This window comes from Gymnoscopelus microlampas (assembly GCF_963454915.1).
Source record: "Gymnoscopelus microlampas genome assembly, chromosome: 1".
In the NCBI taxonomy this organism is placed as follows: Eukaryota; Metazoa; Chordata; class Actinopteri; order Myctophiformes; family Myctophidae; genus Gymnoscopelus; species Gymnoscopelus microlampas.
The window spans coordinates 25,819,434-25,844,384 of NC_139962.1; the positions used below are offsets into that span (position 1 = coordinate 25,819,434).

Sequence of the window (24,951 nt, forward strand, 5' to 3'; positions counted from 1 at the left end):
TATGTGGCTCAACTGAGGGTGTCAAGAGAGAGCAGTTTGTGGTGTTTCAAGGGAGGCACACTTAATCACACTTCCACACAGGGATAAGAAATGTTTCAATGTGGTAATTCTTGCACATCTTACTATAGCGTGCGATGGGGATATATGCCTAGACAGCGGGTTTTCATTTATTTTAAAAGGCATGCATTTACTTGGCCCCATATATTCCAGTGAACCATATAATGCATTAGATGCTTGAGCAGCATAAGGCAGATTCCTCCTGGTCCAGAGTCATTAAAGTTCCAATTTTAACAATTCACAAGTCCTTTGCAACGTTTAAAGAATGGAATAACCTAAATAGATCTCACACAATTTTACAAATAAAATGTATTTGGACTCAAACGAAAACAAGATATATATTGTATTTACAGCACTGATATCTACATGTATCTAAAAATATGAAACACCAAACTGTAAGAATTCCATAGTTTATAGTTTGGTTAAAAAAAGAATCACAGTATACAGTACATAAATTACTCCCACAATTTGCAGTGAACTAAAATGGTGATGTACAACCTAAAGCCAAGTATGCAAACAATAAAATAAAAAAAGATTTCCATTTAAAAAGCACTGCCGGTAGCCACTACAGTTGAAGAGGTAGCTTCCTTAGTTAAACATTGCATCCCATTCTTGATTATATGTTTTCTATCAAAATAATTTACAGAATAATGGAGACGGACAAGTACAGTACACACAGAATTTTTACAGGATGTGATCTCACACTTAAACAAGAATGAATGGACATTTGGTTGGTGTTAGAAATTACACACCCAGTCAAAGTGTTGTGTATAAAATCCATACGATGACAACAGGAAATCTAAACAAAATAATCTAAGTCAATATTATGCATTAAAGACACAAGAATGATTTGTTGATTGGAGAAAAGGGCTTCCCTACATTACCTAAATTCCTGAGCACTCACATGATGCACACTTGTGGATACATGTTCCAAGGGTGTGTCCAGATTAATGTGTACAATCACACGCTCCAGCACAATATGTATCAGCCAGAGAGCAATCCTCCAACAGTCACACAATCTAAGTGAAGAGTCATCTACATTAACCACTTAAGCCCTGTTTTTTTTACTTCGTTGTACAAATGGCTGTCGCAGCGAAAATAGCTGATCTACAAGCTCACACTGCAATGCATTTTGAGCTTGTACACCTGCTATTTCCGCCATTTTGGAAAATGTTCGCCTATAATGACATGTATGCCCAGAATAGGCACACCGGGGTTAATGTGGTGGTTATTGGTTAATATACATTACTGTATTGTCATGACCCTCCCATGACAGACTATGGGTGCGTTCGGAAATACAGCACTGAGCGCACTGGCCAATACAAACTAATAGGCGAGTGCGCTCTGGTGTGCAATTTCCGAACGCACCCTATATATACTAGCATTTAACTACACAGATTGAGCTGAAAACAACTAGTTGTGAGTAAATTGCTGACTAATGGATTGTAAGGATACTGTAAGCACCAAATATGTGCAACTTAAGACTTGTAAAAAATAATAACAGTGAAGTCTTACAGTACTACAATACAATGGCAACAATAAAGGTGTTTGTGAGGGATTTAACATTTGCCACTAGGGGTGCTGTAGTCTCGGTGACTGCTTCCGTTAAGCATTCATCATTCAAAGGCCACCTTTCATATACCTGAAATTACCTTGAACAAGACATTCCTATCGCTCAAAACAAATAATTACAACACCACATAAAACAACCCAGCACAGCTGTCGCTGACACAGTGATATCTGCTACGTTTATATCACATTCGAAGTCTTACTCACTTTACAGTGAAAAAAAAAAGAGGAAAAGTTGATACCTAAATTTACATACATTTATGCCATTGCCATGCTTTTATGAATTGTAAATGCAGGGCACAGGGCAGGTTGCCATTTGACAGAATATGTTAAAAGTAGATTTGGGTCACATTGGAAGGGTTTAACTTACTGGGAAAAAAACAAAATGTCATTGATTAAAGATGATCCCCCCTCTTTAGTTTAAGACCACTGTCATACAAATAGTTCTCCTGAAATTCATGTTACATTCACAAAGAGCTTTCTAGAATGAGGATGATTACATCTGCTACATTTACGTACATATAAAATCAACAGCTATTATAGTGAGGCTTTTGAAACGGACAAATTGCATGACATCATTTCAACAATGGATAAAAGCTTATAGGTAAAACAGATGGCACAAAAAAAAGGGGGAAAAAGTGACAGATGATTTGAGGCTTGTAATATTGTGACATCCAGTCCAATCTAAACCAGGAAACAGGCACTGGCGGCAAGAGTTTCTCTTGTAACGTCCCTTTGTTAGACAACTTGCATCGTGACACAACGGTTAAGTTCACATAAGACATTATATGAAAAAAAACGTGCTCATCAATAGTGTCCTGGTTGATAATTGCATGCCAACTTCCCTTTCTGTCCGTGATTGGTTGAGTCTCTGTTTACACAGTAATTACAAAAATAAGTGCTTTTTCTGGATAGTTTCTTTAGCAGGGTAGTTGTCCATTTTTGCGGTTTGACACAACTTGTTTACATCATTTTGTAGCGTCCAAATTCACATAACAGGGAGGGATACGTGCGCACGCGTGTGCGTGCGCACATACCACTCTGCAGGGCTCTTTAGTCTTTGACACGAGGTATGTTGTATGAGTAGTGTACGAGAGGGAGGCCTCGGCTCTGACAGAAGCAGGCTCTGCCACAGGCCTGCACCTGGTCGGAACTGTCGGACACAAACGAGTCTCCCTCGTCTGCGTACTCAGACTGAGCTGAGGGTGTGCCACTGTCTGCCCAGTACCCCTCTGCACGCTGCTGGCACACCGCAGCTCCGGCCAACAGCGTGGGGCAGCTGTGAGACTTCACCAAATGTCTGCAGACTGTGGAGGAGGAAGAGGAGGAACAGGTCCGGGCATGCAATGCTGCCTCACAATGCTCACACACGACCGGCTCCCCGCAAAGCTGCGAGTACACGCCACAGTCAAAGCCTAGCTGCGTGGAGGAACTTCCATCCATGGCACCAGACCCTCCGCCAGCGTGATCTCCCTGACTTCCGGCGCTGGCTTTCACCCCCCTGGCCACACACCCGTGACCCCGTAGTCTCAGCCAGTCCTCCCTGAAGGCGGGGCTAAAGAATACATACAGGACAGGGTTCAGGCACGCGGGGAGGGGGAAGAAAATGAGGATGACAGATTTGGCAATCTCTGGGCCGCCGGCGGTGGAGCCTGACCCAGTCAAGAGAGGGGCAAAGGAGAATGCTGCCACAGGGCAGAAGAATATGCAGTTGGTAAAGATGAGCCAAGCTACATGGCGCAGGGCACCCGTCTGTTCTGGATCTGCAAGCTCCACCCTGCCAAGGTGACAGTACAGCTGTGTGTAGACGGCTGCAGTGAACAGATAGGCCAGCGCATTGAGCAATACCAGAACTACAGTAATACTCAAAGTGGGGCCCTCACCACCAGCAAAGGGCAAACACAGAGGAGATGCAGATGACCCTTTGTAACTTAGAAGAGGCAGGCAGGCAGCAGCAACGGCAAAGAGCCCCAGTAGTCCTGCAGCAAGGCTGAAACGTTGGTCTCGCCAGCACCTCCGATGGCTGCTGCTGCTCCTCCGTGGCGACACCCTCACCTTCCCTAGGAGGGCCCGCACCGCCACACTCCGCTCCACGGCTGCCAGTGAGAGCAACAACACCGCCCATTCTGAGGAGAAGACCGCAAGAGCTCCCGTGACCTGGCAGCCGGCGCCCATCTCCCACCACACCCCGAACTCGGCAAAGGAACCCCAGGTGGCAACGTCGAGCACCGTCAGCACCCCGACGTACAGGCCGGTGAGCAGGTTGGCCAGGGCCAGCAGCCCCGTCAGTAACCTGGCTGGTGACAGGGGTGGAGCGTGGGAATGGGCAAAGCCTGGAGCCCGGTGGACAGGAGAGAAGGTAGCTATCAGCACCAGGCCGTTGAAGACCAGAGACACCAGGCAGATGAACCAGACCGTCAGGCGAATCATCCAGCTTCCCAGGAGGTGCTCACAGGGCTTGAACGCTCCTGAGAGGGAGACACGTTGTTATTACATTCCATCCTCTACACCAACATCAATAATAAAGTGCATCCACATAAACAAAAGGCTAAATCAGTGATTCTCAACCTGTTGGGCCGTGAGGATATTGCAGGTGGGCCCCGAAATAATTGGCAAAACACAAAGATTGTATTGATGATATAACATTAATATCAATAAATGACTTGAGAAATAAATAAAGAGGAAAATGTGTCATAAAAGGTTGCCTCTTACCTGGAGAGGGGGAGCAATGTAGGATCATAGAAATTCTTTCCACTTCCTCTCCACCTACAACAAAAGAGGGTTTTCTTTTAGAGGCCTAAATGTTTCAAGATTTCTAAATAAAATTAAGCAGTGTAAGCCGGCAACTTTATAGAAAACGATTCTGCTCAAGTCATTACCATGTACAACAGTTAAACAATTTTGATTATAGTATACTAATTTGGGGAGATAACACGTTTCATGTGCGTTAATGAAACAACTTCCACAATGTATCTCTATATTCCTTAGTTGTACTTTAGAAATTTAGAAATTAAGCTAAGAATGTTATTTAGATTTAGTTATTTTTGTTGTTGAGACAGATGCTAGGTTTGATGTTTACCTGGTATTCTACTTTCTTTGAATGACAGAAAACTACATTGTTTTTCCGTGCACTCTACTTATGTGACCATTTATGTTAACTAGGGTTCAAGACATTTACTCTGATCTTACACTTGTAAGTCACTCTGGATAAGAGTGTCTGCTAAAAGCCTAAATTGTAAATGTGGTCATAGATGCAGGGATGTGACTTTGAGTGTAGCTTTCTCACCAGCAGTCTTCCTTAGGTCATCATCATCAGAAGAGGCTATGGTGTCACATCCCACAAATGCACAACACTGGTAGGCATAGGGGACAGAGATGGACCTACGGAGATACAATGGACATTCAAAAGGTGTTCTACTGAGCAAGTAGTATTTTGAAGTGCATCCTCACTGATTCACACTAATTGTATTCACACTAAATGTATTCACACTATCCCATTGTAATAGCACTGTAATGGCATTAGTTTACTGGAGTTATACACACATACAGTGGGTGCTACTGTAGGTTAAGTGCAATGCATTATTTAAGAAAAGTAGAACCCGCACATCAAGACATTAAGAGACAATAGATTAATTAACAACCATCCAATATGCTATAACCATCTAGCATGTTACTAGTAAAACATAAAAACAGCTAATCTCTGAGTCTAAGTAAGCCAATATGGTTGTGAGGTTGAATAATTGAAAGAGGGAAAAACTGCACCCTCTGTAAAGTATATTAGAATTTTTTAACGCACATAAATGGACACTGTAAGCCTTCAACGAAGACTCTCCGTGTCTGTTTATATTCTGTATAGAACAAATTCCCTTGCTGTTACACAACTGTCACATTCCCTGCCAGTGTCCTGTGTTTGTGTTTGTCTATGTATTAGTCTGTCTGTCTGTGTGTGGGTGTAGGGTTGGTTCCTGGCTTCCAGATTGGCGCACCCGTCTCTGGTCATCTCATCTCGCACACCTGCCAACCACCTTCCTATCAACCTCCACAGCATAAAAACCTGGGTCTTCTCTCCATTTGCAGGCAGATCGTTTTCACAGTCTCCTGCGCGGTAATGCTTCTGGACAGTTTTTCCTAGAGAATTTAGTGCATTCTAGTTCTACCGTGTTCCAGTTTTGCTCCCGGTGTTTTTGCTTTTTGACTGCCTGGCTGCCTGCCTGTTTGCCATCAACCTCAGCCTGTCAACCACCTCCGCTGCAGCTGACACCCCCTGCCCTCATTCCTCCTTTGTTGAATAAAAACCCTTGGACTTTGCTTTGGTGTCGTATCTGCATTTGGGTTTGCCAGTTTTGTTAAACGTGACAACTCTTTCTCTCTCGTTTGATATATATAATATACTGTGTATATAACTTATATATAAACACACTTCAGATTTTTCAAGTTTTCAATCAAATACAGAAATGTATTCTCACCTGAGTTTTGGTAAACTTTTGGCTGTCAGCACACTTTTCATCTGCAGGTTCCCTGAAAGTTTCAGTTGACTGAGGGTACTGAGGCCAGTTGTTGGAATCACAGTCAGAGAGTTCATACTCAGATCTCTGCAAAGAACATTAACAGGATCCCATAAACATTATTCAATATAATTCAAAAGTTCTAATATAGTGCAGTTCTGACTATTACAATTGAGGTGATGTGAAACCATGCAGGTTATACTCACAGGTTTGTAAGAGCAGTCAGGGAAAGGAAAGCATCTCTGTGTATGACGCTGATTTCATTTCTACTCAGGTCTCTGTTGTAACATCAGAACACAAGAAAACTCAACATCCAATCATGTTATCTTTACCGCTGGCATAGAGAGAGTGTGTGTGTGTGTGTGTGTGTGTGTGTGTGTGTGTGTGTGTGTGTGTGTGTGTGTGTGTGTGTGTGTGTGTGTGTGTGTGTGTTCACGGCTGTTAAGACTTACAGCAAACGCAAGGAAGAAAGGCCTTGAAAAGTGTCCCTGTCAATTTGTAGAATATGGTTGTGCTGCAGGCTTCTGTTGATTGGACACAAACATGAAGACATATCTTTAATGAATCATCTTTAAACTGCACTTTTGTTTTTATAAATCTATTGGTACTTACATCTCTTGCAGTTTTAGACAACCCTGGAAGGATGGAAGCTCCTTAATCTCATTGTAGGATAGGTCTCTGATTGAAGAAAACAAGGAAACATTTCCAACAATTAGGTGATTGAGACAACATAGCTTCCCCCCCCCCTTCATTTTCCTTACTAAGGCAACAGAGATGATTTTTGACTCTTTCCACAGATCAAGGCTGTCCTTTACGCAGAACCATAGCATCTGCTGAGCATAACACAAGGACCTTAAATCATGTGAGGTATACCAACTGTATGTCGCATCTACAACCAAACCCGGCATTGTGCATGAATTGGCAAATCAGTCCCTTCCTCACCAGGAACTCTGGACAGCTATTTTGTCCATTTCTAGTCATCTCCCACCTGCAAAACCCTCTTTGATGTATTGTGACTCTCTCTTCACCTCACCTAAATGTCCTCCATATAACGGCTGCCTGTGGCTGCTCATTTTAAATTTAAACCCTGCAGCTGGCATATAATGTTACAGAGGGAGTTGTACCTCATACTGTACCTCCAGGCCACGGATCACTACCCTTTTACTAAGGTAAGCGAGGGTTCACCTCTTCATTCCATAGCTCCATAGCCCTCAGGGACCAAGCCATCCCATCGCCTGGCCGTAACCTTTCAACCCTCCCTGCTGCTAGAATTACCTTCTCGACTGTTTCAAATACGTATCTTCAAGAATTCCTTAATCATGTCTTCATTTCTCATGGTCTCATCGTCCTCCACTACTATCTCAGGATTCTTTCCTGCCCGTGTCATTTAGCTCTTACTTCTGTAACCTATGGCGTATACTATAAGTCTAGGATCACACAAATATTTGTTATTTTGTATTTATTTTTGCAAAACACACTCGGTTAAGACTAACATACAGTACATGATACAGCAATTCACTCACTATAGCTTATTATGGGGAAATTTGTTGGTGAAAAATTAGGTAAGACATATAGATGTTTATACTGTTAATGACTGACCCGTTTTAAGTTATGTGGGTAGTCAGTGCCTGGTGAGTAAAATAATTACTTACAGAGTCCGAAGCCACTTCTGATCCTCACACAGATCAGCTGAGATGGATGAGATCTTGGTACCAGTCAGGGTCCTAAAACATTATTAATCACATCAGTAACCCCCTACACCACACAAGGTATAAACAATACTACAAATATTGCTAATACTATAGACCATATCCCCATGGTAGCCATGTTGCTCTAACTTCATACTAAAGGGGTGGGACACCCCACCAGAACATGTGGTTTCCAACATCTGAGTATGAAGCAAGAGAAAAATGGCCAAAATGGCATCAGCAGTTAAATTGAGCTTAAAGCTCAAGGCAGTGATGTGGAGTGAAGGCTGTGTTCACTCACAGGCTCTCCAGGTTGTTAGTCCATGTAAGAATTGGGAAGTCCTGCATCATACTGGCCCCACGCAACATTCTGCAACACAAGCGCAGATAATAGCACTGTGATTCACTTCACATCAGTGGTTCTCACACATTTCATGTGAAGGACCCCCAAATATCTTAAGTGCACAAATATATGATTGACAATTGCTATTATGTATGAACATTTTTCAACATTATTGATGCGATTATGATTATATAATAACTGTGACAGGCCTGGCCAAGCCCAGCTACCATTAATTGGCCGCAACCCAAAGTCACAGCTGAAACGTTGTGGCATGATGTTGCGAGCTGCTGTAAATCATGGGTGACAGTAGGACTTACAGGGAGTGCAGGTCGGATAGATTCTGGAAGGCAGAGGCCCCCACAAACGACAGGGGATTGTCATACAGGTGACTGGAAAAAAGGATAATCAAAATTAGTTTACTAGGTTTGAATGGCACCATCTTCTGGACAGTCATCTTTCTAAGGCTCGCATTCCATTTTAGTGTTTGTGTGTGTGTGTGTGTGTGTGTGTGTGTGTGTGTGTGTGTGTGTGTGTGTGTGTGTGTGTGTGTGTGTGTGTGTGTGTGTGTGTGAAAAATACTATAATATAACAACGTTTCGGTCTATTAGACCTTCATCAGGTTATCTTCGTCAGGCCGAAAAGGCCGGGGGCAGAGATTATTTTTTTGCCTGTGTGTGTGTGTGTGTGTGTGTGTGTGTGTGTGTGTGTGTGTGTGTGTGTGTGTGTGTGTGTGTGTGTGTGTGTGTGTGTGTGTGTGTGTGTGTGTGTGTTGGGGAGGGTTGATTTGCAAGTATGCATCTATACATTGAGTGAGTGAGGTTTGGGCTTACATTGTTCGCAACAGAGGATTGTTGTGAAAAGCTCCTTCAGGTATGGAAGCAATATCATTGCTGTGAAACCCACTACAAATGGAACACAGTAAAATACAATATGTCACCATATACAGTATTTGCCCAATGAAAGAGTATATCAACACTTTTAATGACCTGGGAAACTTACTGTTGACATCTAATTTATCCCAAACAAATATTATTTATTTTTTAAATTATTTAATTTCATTGGAGCTGCAATTGTGAGTGAGTTAATTGCCAACACTTTGATGAAAACAAGCATGCATTCTGTGATGAACTGCGGCCAACTCTCGGTTTGTAATTGGACATTTTTAACCGACTGCCTGACTGAGTGGCTTATACTGTACTAGCATGTGAGGTCACAGCTAAAAAGGAGAATATAAGGAGCTAAATAACACCAGGTTACTATTGACATCATCAACTGGAGAGTGATGATTCCCATTGTCTTTGATCTATTGTGTCATCATGACGGAATTCCATCTCTATATGACATTGACAGCATGACACACCAAACAAAACATAGTAAATGGACAGTGCTCTAAACCCCTTCATTAATCTTTCAGCTCCATAAGCCACTAGTCCATAAGCCACTAGTCACAGCTGCATTATGGGACACATCAACAACTCACATCTCATGAAACTCACCAGCTTGCCAAAAAACACAAAATACAAAAGGTACTGTAAATCGGCACGCCCCGATACATTATGTTTGTAACAAACATTAGCTAAGTCAATGCAATCCATTTGATCTTACTCTTAATTTATTGTTAAGGGCACCGATGAGACATTTTAAGTATACGAATGTCACTGCCTATAATGCTACTATTGTGACAGTAAACACTTTGAACATGTATGCAGTTTTTCTGAGGAAGGAGAGAGATGGTCAAATATACTCACAGTTCCTTGAGTTTTGGCAGAGCCTGTATTGCTTTGGGAAAGACCTTGAGACTGTTGAAGTTTAGATCTCTGAGAACATGAAGAGAAACATAGGTTCAGTATCCGCTGTCTGTAGGTTTATTCAGCCACTTCTGACACACCGCAATATACTAACACAGCATAATGCTACACTAAATATCAATAAGCCATATTAGTAGTATGAATAGTATTATTGGATAGTATGCAGTTAGCTAGTCTAAAAGCCAAGCCCAACCAGCATCAATCCTGCATTAGTGGTGCAAATAAAAAAAACAAAAAGTATAATTTTACTAATTTGTGCAAAACTGTGCAATAACAGTGGAATACGCTTCTAAAATGGGTTTATCTGGTTGTAATGTAACCCATTGGAGTTTTTGGAAAATAGCAATAGATTCAGTCTTGACAACACTCCACATCTACAGTATGTCACCACTGCCAATTCCATTGCCTGTACGATATATTCCCTTGTATATGGGTTCTTTCATAGACCCTCCATCACAACGCACAGAAAAACTCTTCTATTGGGTGGAAGGCAAACGTATGAACTTGGGTGAACCACTAACATTATTTGGACACCACAGTGAAAGCTGACATCGTCCCAAATCAAGAACAGAAAGTAATCATTTCCTCATGTGCCTCTCAGATAGTTTCCATCAATTGTTGGTATCAACATTCACCTGTGCCACCCAAGCACTCTGTATACGGTATAATTGGTTTGATCCCATCACAAGTGCATCATAGTGTGAAATGTGTTTAATGAGCGAGAATGTGTTTAGAGTTTTGCAAAAAAGAATGGATGAGGTTTGCAAATTGTGTCTAACTATCTGAACATTGTTTAAGTCAAATACATACAACTCTGGGGGTCCTTGACATGAAAAGGTTTGATAACCACTGTAGTGTACAGTATAAATGTGAACTATATATAGGACCTCAATGGAAACAAGTCCACTGGGACTTTTTTTTGTGTACATCCTTTTAGACCAAGTGTATGACTGTACTCGTGCTGCTTGCATTTTCTGTCTAATAAAATATTCAATCAATCAAAACTGCACTTCTGCCTTTGGCAAACATTTTGTATTGTTATCATAATGCTGTGCTGCTCTACTGGAGCTGTGTAGGAGCTGCTGGCTGATACTGTAGGTCAGGCTGCCTGGAAGAGAAGAGATGTGTCCCTGCTGCCTGGTGACCATGGCACAGGAGGAAGTGAACAATGGGAGGGCAGAGCTGATAAGCATCATGGACTTCACTCTATTTATCCTGGAGCAATTAAAGGAGGAAGTGGACACACTGACGTCCGGACGGCAGCAGTAGAGGTGGGTGGAGAGCACACGCACGCACGCACGCCGCGCACACATGCCATGCACAGCACACACACATGCGCGCGCGCGCACACATGCCATGCACAGCACACACACATGCGCGCGCGCGCACACACACACACACACACACACACACACACACACACACACACACACACACACACACACACACACACAGTGTGACTGTGTACTTACAGTGTCTCTAGATTCACCAGCCCAGCAAAGCACTTCTCACCCATCTCCTTAATCCTATTGTCATGAAGGTGCCTACAAAAAATAACAATAAAATATATCAGAATAATCACAAAATATTTGACTTGTACAGACATAATAGATACATATGTACAAATTACGGCATGTTGTGCGATTACTAAATCTGGTGCCTGTACGTGCATATACTGTATGAGTGAGTATTTGCAATGGGCTATCACTGGCTGATGAACTCAAGGTACTTTCTTCCTGTTTAGTCTAATCTGTTTATTCTAACCCTGGAGCAATACCATTCTCCCTCTGTGTCTATTTGTTGAAGCAGATGTGAATATGTTTGGTATGTATTATGAAACATGTTTAACCATGTACAACCAAGTTTTAACAATGGCATTGCCCGTGTAGTGTATTGCCACTCGTAAACCAACAAAATCTCCTTCATTTTGTATTATTGCTCATTGTTAAGTCTCTGTAGCCAAAAAACTCAAGAGGCACGTGGCTGGGCATGTGCAGAAACTAATGGGCTTCTCACCAAAATCTGGAGATATTATCTTGTTAGCTCTAAGCTGTGATTATAGGTAATGTATAAAAATGCAATTAGTTTGACAAATTGCATTTAATTTCTGATGTTTTCTGCCATGAGGTGGTAAACAGGATTTTTTTTAAAACTGCATGCTCATTAACTGATTTACTGATAATTAATGGTAACAAAACTATATACTGTATAATGCTACTGAGATGGTGACAATGGTGTGCAATATAGAAGCAATGAGATGTTTGCCATCAATAAATGTCATTGACGATTTCCAGTTTTGGCTATATCATACATAAACACTGTCCATTCCGTTAGTTGCCTTATTATTATTTATGTTTGTTTCATTAAAGGAATCCAATGGCTTCCTCAAAAATCAAACAAACAATGGTATGGAAAGGAAAATGGTAGGCAGTAATGTCAAGTACAGTATACCATGTCGTAGTCAATAGGCTTAATATGCCAGACCACCAGTATGGACCTTTAATTAATAAACATGTCACCCCTCTCACTCATCCTAACACAGTCAGTGAACATATGAAGGTGGCTTAACGCACTGGTTCTAAATGTTTGGTCCGGGGACCACCAGGGGTCCACATGGAACCTTACGGGTCTGTAACTCTGAGAGTGTACAAATGGAACCAAATGTACCCTCCATTTGTACAATCCTAGAGTTAAATTAACATGGAGGATTTCACAAGAGATGAAATTAAATGGGTGTCTGTGGCCTGATGCATATCAAACTGGGGTTCCTTGAAATTTAAAAGGTTGAGAATCACTGGCATAACGTACAATACTACGAGACTGGTGAGGTTGGCAAAGGCATTGTCGGGGATGTAGGAGATGTGATTGAGTGCCAGCGTCAGAGCCTGTAGATTGGCCTGGTGCCTCAAAGGACCAATGGGAACCTCGGTCAGGTTGTTATCATCCAACCAGAGGTGGCGTAGCTGCTGGAGTCCTTCAAAGCTGTCCTCTGGCACCACGGTGATGTTGTTGGCATCTAGTCGACTGCGGAACAAAAACATGAACAGACAACATGTTATCAGGATACTTAAATTAGTTGTTCATGGGGGGGGGGGGGGGGGGGGGTTGGGCAAAATGCCTGTGGAAAAAAAAAGCTAATAAATAGTTAACATTTGGGAAAATTTAAATGCATGAGAAGTGCATAAAATTCCCCATCCACTGATTCGTCATGTCACGGTAGCACACTGAATGCTACTGAGTGTAAGTATATTACTTACTGTACTTTACTTACTTATATAATATGCTAGTTCAGTTATTGGTGCATGGGTGCGTGCGTGTGCATACTACTATACAAAGGAGAGCACAATTAGACAATTGGAAGATGATGATGTGAACTTGTAGATCTGCTATATTCACCATCGTGCCCAGAATCAGGACACTACGGTTCATGTGGTTAAGTGCCATTGCCTACAATAACGCTGTTCACTCCTGTTGTTGTCTTGCCTCTCCCTTTCTCTCTCAACCTCTCTCTCTCTCTCTCTCTCTTTCGTTCTCCCCCTCAAAATTCCCTAAGAGTCTGCGCTGGAGGCAAAACAGTCTATTGATTGACATCTAGCTCTCTAAGGCTTTATACAAACCCAGCCCTGGCTCTGCCAAAACATATTACTTCAGCTACAGACCTTAAACCCCTCACAGAGAAAAGACATCTGTTAAAAAGAAAGGAGAGAGAGGGGAAAAAAATAAGAGGGGAAGCAAGGGATAGGAGGGAGGGATATGGAGGGGTGATAATAGCTGAAAGCTGGATTTTCAGCACGTTTTTCCAGCTGGATTCATTCCTCCATTAGTCCCTGTCAAACTCAGAGGCACAGAGGCAGGGAAAGGACCAGAAATGGAGTCATGTACACAGTGTGCTCCCAATGAGACTGACATGCAGTAGTCACTGAAACACCACTGAGACCAGGGAAGACTGGAGGAAAGTTTGAGAGGGGTTGATAAAACAACAAAAGAAGGAAGCAAATTAGTGGAAGCTCAAGTGGAAATCTCAGTACATACAGTACTATAAAAAGTACCAAATCTGAAAGTTAATGCAAAGTTCATGCACGTATAACAGCAGTGCAGTCTGCCTCTATCAACTATAGGTGCCAGAAATGAAGCTGCCTCACTTTACTGGTACACTCTGCGGCTCTAAAATGTGTTTTAATTTCCCTGTACATACAATTAGGGATGGGAATTGAAAGCTTACCAACCCTGGCATCCCTAGTTTGAGCATGTCATAATAGGAGAAGATTTTCAAAGAATTCTGGAAGATTTTCAGAAATAGTCGACCTACAAGGTATCACATCACAATGCGATGGATGCATTGTGAGCTTGTAGATTGGCCATTTTCGTGTTGCTTTTTCTATTCTCAAAAAATAAAAAACAAAAAAAAGAAACAAAACATACATGAAATACAAAATAGTGGTTAACTTCAATATAAGTGGGACATACCAGTTGACAAATCAAGCACACTTTTTTTGTAAACATCTTTTTTGTTTTTTGTCATATTCTGCTACAAATACATTTGCTCTTGTAAACAATGGCTCCCTCCCTCATAGCATGGGCAGCCTAGTTTTAAATATTTTATGTTTTACATTTAAAATCATGCTTGGTTGCACTGCAGCTCTGAAGCCAGGATTAATGGCCTTTCAAAGTATAAAATAGAAAAAAATAGAAAATACTTAACAGATGACTTGCTTTGGTAGAGCTAATTATGACAAGAGTTAGGCCTGAAGCTGCCTGGCACCATTCAGTATTAATTATAGTTCTCGCACTGAAAAGGGTGACCAGTAGCCTATAAAGTTACATTCCTGTAGCCTATAAACTATTTCTCCATACATGTTAGGCATGCACTTGCGGATAAATCCCAGCATTTTGCATCTCGGCTAAAGTTGTAACACTACGAAGAGTTGCAGAATGTGACTGTAAGCTGGTGATTTAGACAGCAGATTGTACAATACATCTGTAAATTATTTAAGACAAAGGTTCTGACCAATTTTGTGTATATGATCATCATCACACAAAATGCTGGCTGTTTATTATACAGGAAAAACACATGGGTCTTATGAGCTGTCCAGTAGGAAAATAACCTTTGGTTATAAAGATTGCAGTATTGAGTCAGTTACAGCAGAGGCTTGAATCGCATTTGTGACTTGTTGTGAGCTTATACATCAGTTATTTTCGGTGCGTGACACCATCATGCAACAAAGTATAAATCTGACTTTAGTCTCTACTCCAAAAAGATGGTCTAGGTATACCCATGTCAAAGGTCAGATATTTGACCTCATAGACTAAATGAATGAATGAAAGAATGGACATTAACCACTAAAGCCCCACGATTAATATATCTTCATTGTGAAACCAAAAACAGACAGCCTACAAGCCCATAACGCCTCTTATTGCGACAAGGTCTGTGTGTGTGTGTGTGTGTGTGTGTGTGTGTGTGTGTGTGTGTGTGTGTGTGTGTGTGTGTGTGTGTGTGTGTGTTGCTTGCGTGTCTGTGTGTTATGCTATGAGGGAGTTTACTTACAGAGATTGTAGTGAATTGAGGTTCCTTAATGCTGCACTGGGCACGGTCTTTAACTGAGTATTCTGGAGCATCCTAAAGGGGGAAAACATTTTGGTTATTATCTCTTTAACTGCCAGAGTATATACACAATCTACCCCCTTCCCTGCCAGAGAATAACATTGCAAAAATAGGTAACATGTGAATTTTGTCTCTGTTTATTTTTTAACATTGAAGTGAATGGAGCAGAAAATCTTCGCATCGCGTTATCTCCTGCTTCCTTTGTGAAATCTCGTCAATGGCAGGTAAAGAGTTAAAATCCTCTTATCACTCGTCCTCATACCAAAAATCAAGTCTTGACCAGGAAGCAGAAACATAAAGGCATCGAACAATTTTAGATGCCTTGAATGTTGATGCCTTGCCTTTCAAGCTCTGACCCCAATTCAATTTGGGATAAATTCAATGTTGGCAAATATAATGCTACTTAGTTGACCGGAACCCCTCAGGGGTCTACGCTTGGCCCCTTCTTGTTTCCCTCTATACCAAATCTTCACTATCTAATGCAATTTTGCCAACCAATAAACAGATTATGATAAACACAATCTGATTCTAACATTTCTAAGTCATATGGTAAATTGCTGGGGGATTTCTTTAAATAATAATAATATTAATAATAATAATAAACAAATACATATTTTAGACACATATTTAGCTACAACATAAGCTAAAACTTATTTGTGTTAATAATTGCAGGCTAGACTAGATTGGTTAAGTCACAGTTCTCTGTATAAATAACACACCTTTCTGTAGACAAACAGGACTTTAACCTTTTGGCTCTGCAGAGTACCAAAGGCATGGTTATAGGACTGTGTGTGTCTGTGCTATCATGCAAAGGTATGTTAATATGTTGGTAACCTCACCTACTTAGATGAATTGTAGAGAAAACAAAACAAAACAAATACCTACTGTATTATTATATTAGAGCTGTAATACAGCTATTTTTAGATTACCTTGTTCCAGATAAGCAGTACCATTAACATGCAGTTATAATGTGTAATCGTAAACAATGATTCTCAAGTGGTTTCGCACTTATCATGTCAGTACACAATACATTAAATAAAACAAAATGATTCTGTTGAAATTGTTCTTTGTCCCTGACCCACTCAGTTCCCACTTATTAGTACGGACCACTTTTGGGTAATAAAATCATAAAAAAACATAATAATTACTGTTTTGTTGTCCAGCTTCCAACTGTATCATGCCACGATTTGATGAGGCTCTACGCTAAACTTAAACAAACAAGTCTTGAATGTGGGAAGGAACAACAAGTCTTTTTAGGCTTATAGAAAATAGGTGAGTATTATTTAACTATGTGGAACTGAGATCACCTGGCAAAGTAACACATTACATCTGCAATACTGGAACACTTTCTGCCAGCAAGGAGGAAAACTCTATTGTTACAGCCAAAATGCACACATACACATGTGCACGCGTGTGTACACACACACACACACACACACACACACACACACACACACACACACACAGCATACATGCATGTGTGTGTGCGCGTGTGCATGTGTAAGGGGCCACCAGGTTAATGCTTACAGCATTTTGAGCTGATGTAGTCCAGACAGGGCTTCAGGGTGGATGAATGACAGGTTATTTCCTGCAAGTCGTCTGAGAACAAGAAAGAGAGAATGAGAGATGTGTTGATATGTCATACATACTGTACATACAGAGAGAATGAAAAAAGGATGTGTTGATAGGCCATACATACTGTACATACACAGAGAGAGAATGAGAGAGAAAGCTGTACAACGATTGTAATCAACATAAAATGGAAACTTTTTCGCATCAATACACAAAAACAGCCACAGTCAATATTTATCAATTAAAGGGATAATATAGTGCATGGTGTGAGAACCTCTTCACACGCAAGGCCTCAGTGTATTAAGTTCTTGCTATCAGGCTAAACATGACGCCTGGGGTGCCAAAGAGATGTGTCCATGCCATGGCCTGTTGTCACTTCATCTGACACCCAAGACAGATTAGAACTGGTTCTGGCTACCCCCTCCTTTCATGAGCCCCCCAACCATCAGTCAGCCCTCTGAGTCCCACAGCCCACTGGAAAACACAAGACTCACTGATCCAATTCTCCAAGTGGATCTGAAACACGTAAATGAAAGCAACAAATGGCTACAATGTAGACCCATTTTGAACTAGGCCTCAGAGACTCTTTATCCTCTTGGTTAAACCTATCCATTTGTTACAGTCCGCACATGGTATGACCCGATTATGGCCATACTCTTTGCCTCCTGTTCCTGCTGGGGCAGTGACGGGTCGGGTGCAGGAAGTAGGGGTGTAAAAAGCATGGTAGGGGACAGGGCTGTGCGACTAAGACACATGGCTCCACTGTTACTATCTGGCCTGAGAGATTAGCAGCAGATTTATCACTCTGCAACTTGAGTCTGGACAGGCTGAATTCCCTTGCAAGGAGAGCGGCTGGGGTGTGAGCCTGAGAACCAAGGCTCCTCTGTGTAGGAGGCTAACTTGCCTGTCTGGAGCGCAAGAGTTCAGGCGGTCTTTTGTCGATAAATATGTCATGAATTGTGACAGAACTAGGGTGCTTGTTCACCACAGAGCATTTTTGTTGCAGCACTGAACATGAATAGTGCCATGTTGTTCCCTTGCCATAAGGCGATGTTCATAAAGCTACAGTATTTCCAAAGAGGAAACAAATGTCTCAAGGCCTTAATAGTTATTTCCATTCATTCTCACTCTCCTCTGCTCTTGAATGGAATCTCATGGCTACACATCTTCAGAAATGATTTTGAGGAAAGCCCTTGAACTTAAATTTGAATAACTTTCTGTTTTTCAATCTCTAGAAGGTCCATGTGTTTAGGCTCAAACCAGAAAATTAGATCTTTTTGTTTCACACTACTGAAAATAAGTTGTAATCAATATAAACCATCAAGCCACAGTAAACAGTGAACACTGTTAACTGTTAACCTTCACAACTACGAGTGGAATGGAGCATTCAAGCAGTAAAGGCTATACCAACAATTGTTGGTATTACTAACTAGACCATACCCGTCGGGATATATGAGCACCCAAAGTGTGCAGTTTGGCTTATGCGCTGTGAACAGACAGTATCAGGGATGGAAAGTGAGTTTGTACTCTGTAGTGTGTACACACACGCCACATCCGCGTTGTCGCGTCGTGGAGGCACAGAACACACACAAACACCCGCGCATATACAGATCTAACAACCGGAGCCGTCTCCCGTCGCCAACACACACACACACACACACACACAGCCGTCCCCCTTCGCGAACACACACACACGGCCGTCGAGCGAACACAAATAATGTACATTCTGACACGTGGCTCCCCAACGTGCATGCGCACGTGCGTGTCCGCGCATACACGGCCGCGGACCCGAGTTGTGGTGCGATCATCTCCCCCCCCCACACACCACGGAGGCAACAGTGATGGGTGTTTGGATTGGATGCAACGCATGCGCAGTTTGATCTCCCCTTGTTTTTTATAACGCTAATAAACAGCTGAGATTTGGCGAAATTGAAAAACGGGCTTCGCAGCTAAGTTCAGATGGTAATGGGCAATGGCTGTGTGCAAAATCAGATCAAATGCTCCAGCCAGTGAGGAGAACCGGGCACACAGTTTTGCCGACACGAAGACACGATGGCCACAGAGGTTTGTCAAATTATAGGAGGATACATGTAACTACTGTGGTGCCCACTATACAGCATGTAAAAAAAAAAAAAAGCTGATATAGATAACATTACTTCAAACTGGTGTCCCGATTTGGAAAAATCTATAAGATCACAACAAGTTGCATAGTGGCGTGCTGTTCAGCTATTTTCACTCTTCATCATATAACATACATAAGTGGTTAACTGCAGCGTTTTACCAAACCGAACCGTCCAGCTCCGCCACACTGTGCCAGGAGTGTGGAGCGCCAGCCGTGAAAAGAATCAGGGTGACTGCTCTAAACTCAAGACCACAGCTCCCGACTTTGCCCAATACCAGACCCTGCTTACAATGTTTTATTTGTTGTGGTTCACCAAAATTGATCAAATTATGATTTGGAACACTCACCCAGTTTTATAAGAAAAGCATGCTGTCTCTTCAGCTTGACTTGGCTGCATGACAAACCCAAAGATTGCCTTGCAGTGGTGGATTTCCAGGACACATTTCACCATCTAACCATCCAATCAATTAAACTGCGTGTGTGTCTCCTTTGACTCACAATTTGTACGGAGGATGTTTTATGACAGCTTGTTGGAAATGTTTCTTGAGAGCCAAGGCTACACTGCTACTCAAGGAGACCATGCACTTTTGCCACAAATTATGATTATGTCTGAAAGAATACACTGCAAACCCAAACCACAATATCTGGTCCATCTTTGTTTCACGCTTGTTGGGGATTAAGTTAGCACAGTATGACAAAGCTATGCGTTACACTTGAACAATACGTATGTTGGAAAACTCCACAAATCTGCAGTGTCTCAAGCCAGCCACTAGACACCATAAGCAAAGCTGGCTGGCACATTGTGGCACAACAACGAAATGCTCATACCCGTCAAGTCCCAAAACATTGAGTGCATCTGCCCCTTTTGCTTTCTTTCAGCAAATTCAGAACACGTCCCCCTAGGCTTTGAAGAGGACAGAAGAATGTGCTAAGTCTTGTTGAGGAAAGGCTAAATCCTCCCCTTGTGTGACACCACTCCCACAAGTCTTTCTTTTTCACAAGGGCTTCACTAGGAGGTCTCAATGTAGTCCCATGTGCTTTTACAGCAGTCAACAACACCAAACAAGATCTGCCCTCATCATTCTGGACAGCAATATCATTTCAGCAACAACAATCTTTGTACTCAAGAAAGCACCCAACTACACAATAAAATCAGGAGTGCCAGTAATTTGCCTCCTGATTTCAGTGTGCAAACACACACACACACACACACACACACACACACACACACACACACACACACACACACACACACACACACACACACACACACACACACACAAGGGTGTTGCTATGGCCACTTGTCAATGATAAACCTATGACTTCATTTGCTATTTTGACATTGGCAATGAGAATGCAGAGAGATGGAGAGAAAGAAACAGAGTGAAAGAAGGCCATATTCAGATTTATTTATTTTACCATTAGTTAACTTTACTATTATTAGGAATGCTTTCTGTCCAAACCCCTAAAAATGGAGCGGCTGGTTTTGCAAGTAATAATGACAATAGACTGCAGCACATACAGGCTATATCATGTAGCACCACAGGATATGATCAGTCAATTTACAACAATACTACATAGAACATACTGAGATTCTACATGGATTACCTTTTAAAAATAAACATTAACCACTGAGGACAACCGAGCGTTATTTGACATCATGGCTGCGCAGTTATGTACTGCTTTTAGCAGGATAGGAAGAGAAAGTGAAGGAGAGTTGCGTGACTATGAGGGAGTGAATGTTCCTTCCTTGTCTCCTCTCTCTCCTGTCCTGTTTGGGTATGTCCCTCTGTCCCTCCCTATCTGCCCTCAGGGCCCCCACTTGGTTTTACTGACAGCTAAAAAGTCCTCAGCTGAAGTTCATTCAAACAAGCCTGGAGATTTGTTCGATGGAAAAGGTTAAACCAACACACACGTCAACTAAGGATATATGTCTAACGCTATTCTTCAAAACAGCTACCCAAATACAGCCCCTGCATTCAGATGAGTTTGAAGACAGAGGGGAAATGGGGTGCAAGTTTCACTGTACATAGCAGACAAGACAAGTTCACAGGATGTACACTTGGGGGTCCACTTATTATCTCTGTGCAGTGATATAACAGGTAACATTGCGTGGTTGAAAGAACTAACAGCAAGACTGGGTGAGTTTTTAGCTCCATTGTCATGGAAACCATTGTTTTGCCTTCTTCCTTCCTGCCTTGCATTCCTCCACACAATGCGATGAAAAGTAAATTGCCCTTGGACAAAGCAGATTGAAGTACTGTTTGGAAAAGAAGGGGGCGAATACTAGTCTAGATGAAAGATGCACAGAGGGCTGAAAAAACATGCCTACAAAGAGAAATTGAGCTGAAACCACTGGTGTGTGCACTTGCTGGTCATTTTGCATTCTCTGGGCTGCATGTTACCTGATATCAAGTAGACAGATTTTATCACTGGCTTCCAGCACTGAGCCAGACAGAGGGGTATTTAAAGAGTAAAGAAATAACAAATACCCACTAAGATTAGATATGGCCACTGAATGGAGCCCCAAAGCTAAAATGTGCTGTTGCCGGTCCTGTTGAGACATTAACATACATAATGCATTATATAGTGCCTATAAAAGCACTGTCTCATCTCAAGCTTTTATGATTTTATGATTAGCCTTGTATAACTGCCCAGTTCATATCAAGGAGGATGAGTGATTCTTGGTGTTTTGTAACTCTGCCCCTTTATGCTGTACTGTTCTACGTACGTATATATATGAAATGCAAATGGGAATTAGGCAATGTTTTGCACCTTTATGTCTTGTTAAGTGCTATATCAAACAGCCAGGTGCATTTTAACAACCAGTCCATCTATATAGTACAGAATAAAGAAACATTAGGATACATAAAAGAGATGAAAATAGATGTACTTACAGCTCTTCCAGATAGGGGAAGTTTTTGAACACATTTGCTGGGAGTTCAGTGATGTTGTTCATGCTGATGTCACTGTGGAAACATCCAGATTTAAATATTAATCATTGTAGATTCCTAGGCTTCATAAAGACTTGCAGATTTACAAGGAGCTGCTTTGGTGGTTAAAGTGTACACTTTAAATAGCTAGTATTCTTAGGTTTTTCTCACATTGCTGCCATCGTCAACAGCACAGCAACAGCAAATGATACATCAAGATGATATGAATCTTTCCTCACTGCTTGCAAAAAGTTAGTAAATTCTTTTGGACACAATTTCAGGATACGTTTCAATGTTTTAACAAACTTACTGGAGATAAGAAAGGTAGGTTCAAATTAAAAAAAATAATTCAAACTACTTTTTGTTTCAAACTAATTTAAACCGGGTAGCCTACCCTACAGTATATGATTGTAAAGTGTTGGAAGCCCTGTGACATTATGATTTTAACCTTTAGAACAGAAACAATTCTCACAAGGACTTAAGGCAAGTGTGCTTGACTTTTCAGTTTATGCAACATTGATATAAAACAAAAATAAAGCAAACACGCAATCAATATTATTACATAATTCTAATTGGAATCTACAGTGCACCAACAATAGTCACCCTCATGCTATGGTATTTATGCCTTAAACAGATCCTCAACAAAACGCCTTGAAGAAGCCTCCTCTTTAGCCCCAGGGATTTTCACTTTTCAGACTAACATCAAGCAAAGACAGGCATGTAGCAGCATGAAAAATATGCACACAGTACTTGATTTTCTTCCCTACGTGTCTAATATATGGGCATATATGTAGAGTGCATATTGTAGCCTGAAGATTAAAAACTGTTGTTTGCTGATGTTGTCAAAAAATCTTTTAATTGAAACATGAACTTTCTATGTTAAAGTATACTTAAGGATAGTAATAATAACCAGTTATTGTGGTAATTACACATTGTTCACAAAAAAACATTGTCATTGAAAAAAGAGGGGCCCGGCCAACTGACTTTCTCAGGTTCAGTGAAGAAATGTACAAATCAATGGTCAGATCTTGATTAGGAATCCACTAACTGGCTTCAAAGAGATGCCCGTAGACAGCAGATGTGGGGAGATGGCACACAGCAAGACTGAAAAAACATCCTGCATTCACTAATGAAACGATCCCCCACCCCCAAGTCGTCATCTTGGATTTCACTGCCATATCTCTCCAGAACCTTGTGTGTGGGCCCCTGAATCCTCAAAGGATCATATTGCCTTTCCTCTGCACTCTCGTTACACATGCATACACACACATATACACCAACACACACACCCACACAAGGTGGGCCTTGACAGAAGCCCTCATCGTTGCTGCCACCTCTCTCCAACCTCCATCTACCTGCTTATCCAATTACTGTATTGACTCTGCACATACAATGGAGCTCCCATCATGATCCACCCGCACCTTATCTTTATGGCTTCCCTTCGCCAACTCCTTTGGTGGTGTTCTGCAATCACTGCTGTGGGCCAGACAGTACAGGTGGTCACATGGATACATTCTGCTGTTGCTGAAAGCATCCCAACCCGTATCCCAAAACCATCATCAACAGCCTGGGACTGAGACTGGCAGGGAAGCACATGCAGGCCAGCGGAGATGAGGAGGCCTAGGTGCTTCTATCACATTTCCTCCCTTTCCATTTCTGACTGCTTTACTCATCAGGATCCTGGCCTGTCGCTGTTAAGATGGATTGAGGACACTAAAATGCAGCTGTGATAAACAGTAAAAACCCTAATTGCTTCCACACACACGCAGGTATCAATACATTTCCATCCCGTGTGCATTTAGTTGACATTTTGCTAAACAGGAAGCAGTGTGTCCTAAATGAGAGAATCTGCTTCGGAAAATAATGGATGGCAGCACAAGAGCTAAATCTTTTGTTAAAAAAAATAAAATAAAAAAAAGATATATATATATATATACACACACACACACACTATCATACTATAGTCTGCTGATCACTGGGAGACAAAACAAATATTCTAATAAATAACAATAATAAAATAGTACTAATTAGTAGTAGTACTAATTGTACTTTCAATGCAGTCGATACATTAAAGACAACTTGTAAAGACAGCGAGAGAATTCATTTACTCATTAACTCCAACACATGTCTGTTGACTCTAACGTTCACAATAGATTAAGGCCCAAATAAGTATGTTTTAGAAGATGTGAAACGTATTATTACCATGGCCTCAGACGGACGGTAAATCATGGTTCTGACCTAGCCTGGCTTAACTTCCCTTAACAATTTAACAAGCCACTTCTGTTCGTCCTCAGACCAGTTGAGGTCCAAACCAAAACCACAAGACAGCCACAATGCTCCACATAGCCGACTGAAGAGAAATACAACATGCAGGCCATGTTTGAGTGCGTAGTGATCAGAGCACAGAAGGCCCTTCAGTTAAGTCAGACACAAGGAACCTAATTAGTTGATACATCAGTGTCAAGAAAGATCTCCTGAATAAGGCCTGAATAGTGTTGTGTGACATGTCAACAAAAATGTTTTTTTTTTTCAGAGAACAGTGTTGACATGACACTGATTAACCTATTTAAAATTCCTTGTTTGTCCGTATGTTTCCTTGATATGTGATTTGTATGTGGTTTTTAAACTTGATTGACACTACAAAGGACGCAGTTAAAGAAAACTAAAACCATCATAGCTTAATTACAGTAATTTTACAGTAAATCATATGCTAACAGAATACTACAAAATGATGGAGCGTGCACGGAAACAA

General features: G+C 41.5%; 1 protein-coding gene across 1 annotated transcript in view; it reads right to left on the bottom strand.

Annotated features, from left to right (window-relative positions):
• Nucleotides 1-376: 376 nt before the first annotated feature.
• lgr4 (leucine-rich repeat containing G protein-coupled receptor 4) overlaps nucleotides 377-24,951 on the bottom strand; it is a 30,223-nt gene continuing 5,648 nt past the window's right edge. Inside the window, exons 2-18 of the mRNA XM_084051855.1 lie at nucleotides 22,164-22,235; nucleotides 17,100-17,171; nucleotides 15,516-15,587; nucleotides 12,779-12,994; nucleotides 11,443-11,514; nucleotides 9,911-9,979; nucleotides 8,993-9,064; nucleotides 8,480-8,551; nucleotides 8,121-8,189; nucleotides 7,784-7,855; nucleotides 6,744-6,809; nucleotides 6,584-6,655; nucleotides 6,338-6,409; nucleotides 6,093-6,218; nucleotides 4,913-5,007; nucleotides 4,339-4,392; nucleotides 377-4,094 (exon numbers count right to left, since the gene is read on the bottom strand). Of these exons, the coding sequence (XP_083907981.1) occupies nucleotides 2,680-4,094; nucleotides 4,339-4,392; nucleotides 4,913-5,007; nucleotides 6,093-6,218; nucleotides 6,338-6,409; nucleotides 6,584-6,655; nucleotides 6,744-6,809; nucleotides 7,784-7,855; nucleotides 8,121-8,189; nucleotides 8,480-8,551; nucleotides 8,993-9,064; nucleotides 9,911-9,979; nucleotides 11,443-11,514; nucleotides 12,779-12,994; nucleotides 15,516-15,587; nucleotides 17,100-17,171; nucleotides 22,164-22,235 (2,758 nt within the window). The 3' untranslated portion in view covers nucleotides 377-2,679. The remainder of the gene's footprint in view (nucleotides 4,095-4,338; nucleotides 4,393-4,912; nucleotides 5,008-6,092; nucleotides 6,219-6,337; nucleotides 6,410-6,583; nucleotides 6,656-6,743; nucleotides 6,810-7,783; nucleotides 7,856-8,120; nucleotides 8,190-8,479; nucleotides 8,552-8,992; nucleotides 9,065-9,910; nucleotides 9,980-11,442; nucleotides 11,515-12,778; nucleotides 12,995-15,515; nucleotides 15,588-17,099; nucleotides 17,172-22,163; nucleotides 22,236-24,951) is intronic.